The sequence below is a fragment of the Gymnoscopelus braueri genome (genome assembly GCF_963280865.1).
Source record: "Gymnoscopelus braueri genome assembly, chromosome: 18".
Lineage (NCBI taxonomy): Eukaryota > Metazoa > Chordata > Actinopteri > Myctophiformes > Myctophidae > Gymnoscopelus > Gymnoscopelus braueri.
This window is the reverse complement of record NC_137618.1, coordinates 49,752,060-49,758,355: the sequence shown is the minus strand read 5'-3', so window position 1 is coordinate 49,758,355 and position 6,296 is coordinate 49,752,060. Positions and strand designations below refer to the sequence as shown.

The 6,296-nt window shown below is 44.1% G+C and overlaps 1 protein-coding gene across 1 annotated transcript; it reads right to left on the bottom strand.

Moving 5' to 3' along the window:
• Nucleotides 1–354: 354 nt before the first annotated feature.
• LOC308073406 (ubiquitin-conjugating enzyme E2 R2-like) lies at nt 355–1,026 on the bottom strand (the record flags this gene model as incomplete). Its single annotated transcript, XM_080412279.1, has 1 exon — nt 355–1,026. The coding sequence occupies one exon, from the start codon at nt 1,024–1,026 to the stop codon at nt 355–357; it is 672 nt and encodes a 223-aa protein (XP_080268405.1).
• Nucleotides 1,027–6,296: the final 5,270 nt, after the last annotated feature.

Here is a 6,296-nt window from a genome sequence, read left to right as displayed (position 1 = left end):
AAATTAAAAAAGGTTGAGAATTACAGCTTTTAAGGGTGTGCTATTCTCATGGTGGGTTCCCACCGAAAGATAAAATGTGTGTTCGAGCCGCGCGATTGAATAAAGTAAATGCAAAGACGCGTCCTGGCACGATGTTGCATTGAGCGGCGCCAACAGGGCCACGTGAAAGAAGTGTTCTGTTGCCTCTGTGTCTTCGTTCCAGCTGGAAAATCCCAACTGAGGAGACATTCACCCCGCCCCCCCCCCCCAAACCAACACTGACCAGCACGACAAATGTGGCGCGATTCAAGTGACTAGAAAGATGGGAAGCACCTTCAGGGGGAGGGAGGCAGGAATCCTCACTTCCCAAATGTATCAGTCTTCATCGTAGCAGTCCTCGTCCTCGTCTTCGTCGTCGTCGTAGTAATTCTCGTAATAGTCGTCGTCTCCGTCGTCGTCGTGCTTTGTGCTCGCCCGTATACAGTACTCTGCCAGCGTGGTGGGCACCTTGACACCGTCCCTCTCCGCCTCCACCTTGGTGGCCTGCACCTGCTTGCGGATGACCTCGGTGTACTCCTTGTTCTTGCCCTTGCTGTCGCGCCACTTGCGGTACATGACCGAGGCGTCGACGTTGGCCGCCGAGAAGGTGTTGGGCTCGTTGAGCAGCGAGATGACACTCAGCAGCACGGTCCGCACGTTCTGCGTGGGGTTCCACCGCTCCGACGGAAGCTCGCCGCTCATGGGGTCGTCCACCGGCGGGTGCAGGATGGAGATGCACACCTCGCCGTTCTCGTAGATGTTGGGGTGCCACATCTTGGTGAGGAAGCTGAAGGCGGGCGGCGAGTACGGGTAGTCGTTGGGGAATTTGAGGCGAGCCTTGAAGTAGCCCCCCTCGTAGTGCGTGTTCGGGGGCCCGAATATCGCCACCTCCCAGTTGTACATGTTCGACTCGTCCACCAGACTTACTTTGAAGCCTTCGACTGGCTCGTCTTGAAGGTTTTTCATTTCTAGCATTAGTGCCTTCTGGGAGCCAGTTACTTGAGCCATTTTCCACGAATGAATCAACAATCTGCCGGCAGAGAACGACAATAGCTAGCTAGCTTCTGTGTTATCAACTGATATATAACCAAGAAGCCCTTAGGTTTGAACTCGACAATGATTCCTTCCAGAAACGCTTTAGAATTCTTGACTGGACTTTATGGAGTTCAGAGTTAAGTCTGCTTCCTTCACCTGATCAATTCTACTGCTGCCGGGTCACACGATGAGCCGGCACACCTTCTAAATACTCAATGTTCCTCCTTTAATGGTGCTGTGACATCATTATGAGTTTCGTGCTCGTCCACCATTGGCTCTTTTTAGGAACAACCTCTCTGCAATGTCCTTGTGATTGTGAGGATACACTGTCCCTCTCTCTCTCTCGCTGTGGGCTGACATCACACACCAGCGAGCAAACTCGTTCTCCATAAATGGGTATAAAAACTTTGCCCAACAATGTAAACGGCACGTGATGTGCCGATTTGCGATGATGTTGGGCTTCTGTCTGTCTGTCTGTCTGTCTGTCTGTCTTGTTGCCAAGTCCGCTTATTATACGCCACTTTGGACTTGTTTTGTCTGTAAAGTCGCTTGTAAATATTGGTAGTTGCAGGTACCCTTTTTGGCTTGTCTCCTGATGTTGTTTAAAACAGTGGTTCTCAAACATTTTCATCTCAAGGACCCCCTAAATAATATGTATATTTGTCCAATGGTGAAAGCTGTGTTGTTTCACACGATGAAATAATGGCAGATTCGGACGGAAATACCCGTATATGTGTCTCAAAGAATACTGTCAGTACCAAGTAGGTACGTAGCTAGCAGGTGGCAAAAAGAAAGCATCAGACGTTCATACATTCATAACTCAAGGTTTTTGCAACTGGTGTGAAACAACCAAAAAAGTTTAGCCAGCAGGAGATGAGATATGACATTACATACTGTACATTCAGAATGTGTGAGAATCAGTGGTGTCAAGTAACTAAGTACATTGAAACTTGGCAGGACACTGATGTTCATCTCATCGAGGCGTGTCCCCCTGGTTATTCTTTTTGGAATTGCTCTAGGTCGTCAGGAAAAGGTGGGGGGGGGCTGGCTGTAATCTACAAAGCTGGTCATAAATGCTCTCCTATTACTGTTGGCAATTTCATTTCCTTTGAGATTTTTTCATTTACCACCTCCCATCCCACTGTCTTTTTTTGCCTGCTCTATCGCCCTCCTAAATCAAAGGGTGGAATTTGGTCATCTATTAGCCATCATCACTACCAATCACGATAAGGTAATATTTTTAGGTGACATAAATATCCACGTGGACATTCAGGACAATAAACTAGCCTCAGATTTTCTAGAGCTTATTCACATTTTTGACTGTACTCAACATGTATCCGGCCCCACTCATAACCATGGTCACACCCTTGATTTAGTTATTTCCTACGGTTTTAATCCAGTAAATCTCCAGACCATTGACATGCTTGTCTCCGACCATGCTGCTATCCTTTTTAAGATTCCCTCAGTGCCCGCAGTCTCCACCCCTAGAGCCCCCCGTTATTTCAGACCTATTACTCCACAGACCATGGAGAACTTCTGCAACATTTATCAGGCCTCTCAGCAGCTTGATCCGCTGGATTCAGCATGTTCTGTGGACGAGCTGACTGCTAAATTCATGCATCGATGCACTACATCACTGGACACTGCAGCCCCCCTTAAACTATCTAAACCCTCACTCTTATCAACATTACAACCTCCTTGGGTAAATGACAGAGTCCGGTCCATAAGAAGGGCATGTAGACAGGCAGAACGTAAATGGAAAGCTTCTAAAGATCTTTCTAATCACAATGCCATGAAGACACTTTTAAAAGAATTAAACTGCACAATGAGAGAGGAACGATCAAAATATTTCTCCCATCTAATCGCTTCGAACCCCCATAACCCCAAACTTCTTTTTAGCACCATTAATTCTCTTACACGTCGTCCCTCCGACTCCAGTGAAATTATATCCACTGAGAGATGTGAAGCCTTTCAGGCCTTCTTCTTAGACAAGGTCTCAAACATTAGAACCCAAATTGTACCTTCTTTGTGTATTCTACCACACAGGGAGGTATCCCAATACTTAAATTCCTTCGATTTAGTTTCCCAGCCTGACCTTTTGAACATTATTAATAGCATGAAACCCTCTTCCACCCCTGCAGACGCTCTACCCACCACATTTTTAAAAGAGGCTTCCCTCTTTTTATCTCCAGACATTTTAGCAATATTCAATAAATCACTATCCTCCGGTGTTATTCCTTCTATCTTCAAGTCAGCTGTAGTAAAACCCCTGTTGAAAAAATCAAACCTTGACATCTCCAATTTTAACAATTTCAGACCAATTTCGAAATTACCCTTTCTCTCCAAAGCACTAGAGAAAGTGGTTTATTCTCAACTTTTAACTTTTTTAAACGACAACTCACTTTTTGAAATGTTTCAGTCTGGTTTTAGAACACACCACAGTACAGAGACTGCACTTCTGAAGGTTTTAAGTGACATCAGGATGAACACAGATGCTGGCTCCTGTACTGTGTTGATGTTACTTGACCTTTCCGCTGCCTTCGACACGATAGACCACAATATTCTACTGGACAGACTAGAAAACTGGGTGGGTCTGACTGGGTCTGCACTGGACTGGTTTAGGTCCTACCTGAGCGACAGAACCTTCACGGTCTCAGTTGGCGATGCATCCTCTAGCCATGCAGATGTCACTTGTGGCGTCCCCCAAGGGTCAATCCTTGGTCCGTTATTATTTTGTATTTATCTTCTTCCTTTAGGCCTAGTCATTCGCAATTTTAATGTCTCCTTCCATTTTTATGCTGACGACACACAAATTTATTTTTCCTTAGACCCATCAGACCCTGCCACAGTTTCTCCGGTTTCTCTTGTCTCCCCTTTGATTGCCTGTCTTTCTGCCATAAAATCCTGGATGTCAAATAACTATCTTATGCTAAATAATGACAAAACAGAAATTATTGTGTTTGGACCAAAAACCCGTAGAGACATGGTAACCCAGCTATTACACACACAGGGGTTACAGTGCACCCATGAAGCAAGGAACCTGGGAGTCCTATTTGACTCAGACCTAAACTTCACAAAGCATTTTTCCAACATTGCAAAAACAGCCATTTTCCAAATTAGGAATATTTCAAAAATCAGATCTTTCATCTCATTTAGCGACGCACAAACCATTATTCATGCCTTTGTCACTAACCACTTGGACTACTGTAATTCACTTTTTTCTGGACTCCCCAAAAAATCAATCAATCGCCTTCAACTAATTCAGAACACAGCAGCTAGAGTTCTTACAAGAACCAGGAGGTATGACCACATCACCCCTGTTCTTGCTTCACTGCACTGGCTACCAGTGGCGTTTAGAATTGATTTTAAAATTTCATTGTTTGTTTTTAAAGCACTGAACGGACTTGCTCCTATTTATATTTTTGACCTCCTGTCTCCCCACAAACCCACCTGCAATCTTAGATCAGCACACAAACTTTTACTTGTCCCCCCCCAGACAAACCTTGTGACAGAAGGTGACAGGGCGTTCGCTGCTAGGGCTCCATTTCTGTGGAACCAACTCCCCCTGCAAATTAGACAGGCCACTTCGGTGTCCACTTTTAAAAACCTTTTAAAAACTCATTACTTTAGAATGGCCTTTAGCTAGAAGGAATAGTCAGCTATTTCTCTGCTTTCACTCTTATTTTTGGTCTTATTATTTTTGTATGGTTCCTTTGTTTTTACATTTTACATTATTGAATTGCCTTTATATTCCCTGTGTATGTATTGTATTTGTATTGTTAAGCACTTTGTAAACCTGTTTTTGAAAAGTGCTATATAAATAAAGTTTATTATTTACTCAAAATAATTCAAAAATAGAGAACTCAGTTAAGACTTAATGCAAAACTTAGGAAAAAACAAACTGCACTAGGCTGGCCTGGTAGCTCTCTCACTGGACTGTAAGGTTTCTGCCCACCCGAGCATAACTGACTCCCTGTACCTGCAGGAGAGGATCCTATCACACAACACAGACACAATCAACCTCCAAATTAGCTTATCTACAAGCTTACATATCTATATATTACTTATCTCATGAATAAATAACCTACCCATAAATAGATGTTGCACTTTAAGTACGTTTTGATGCCAATAGTATTTCTACAAAAATTGAGTACTTACTTCCACCACTGGTGAGAATAATCTTCTGTCAACAACACTCCCCTAAATGCAACAACAACAACAACAACCAGTATTTATTTAGTTTGCTCTGTATTCAAGGACTTCCATGATGAAGAGGCTATATGACAACATGGAGTGCTATGGAGCCTTATGATGGAGCAGACATCAGTCTTCAAACAGGTAAGACTTGCTTTATTAGCATTCATTGTCATCATTATTGGTTATTTCTGCTGCCGCCGTGCAGAACCCCTTGTCATGGTTGTGGTACAGTAGCCTAGTATAGCCTGGAAACCAGATGAATTTCTCCTGAACTCCTTCCAACGCTATGGACCAGAGCTAACTTAAACCCTATTACATGTACATTAGGCTACTTTGTTGTAACCTCCTCACCATGCAGGCCCTGCAGATGCTTGGGTTCAAAGTGGTTAAAAATTACATTTATTGCGAACGCGAAGGCGCGCCTCCGCGCAAGTGGAGCTTACTATGAAACCGTGCTCGGGTTGTGTCTCTGTGTGTGTCGTGTCTCTGTGTCTCTGTGTCTCTGTCTGTGTCTCTGTGTGCACTGCCTGCGTGCAGCTCCTCTGAGATAAGTAAATGTCCAATTTAGACGTACCATACATCAAATTAAAGGTCTTTGAAAACTGAACACACCTGTCAAGGTTGCGTTTAAGCCCGCCCCTTCCCCCGGAAGCCACGCCCCGGAGAAGGCTCCTAAAAACTCCCCATTGAAACCCCATGTTAAATGAAAAGTACGGAGCCCCTAAAGGGCCATAGAGCAGATTTTTTTTTTATCTTGAGCGCACGAGATCCTAGGATGTTCCCTCATCATAATAAGATGTGCGCTCGAGATCCTAAGACATTCCCACATCATAATAAAGTGAGGGAACAAGATCCTTATGTCGTGCCCTCAAGATCCTTATGTCGTGCCCTCAAGATCCTTATCTCGTTCTAACTTCTTATTTACTTGAGCGCTCAAGATCCTAAGACATTCCCACATCATAATAAAGTGTGGGAACAAGATCCTTATGTCGTACCCTCAAGATCCTTATCTCGTGCCCTCAAGATCCTTATCTCGTTCTAACGTC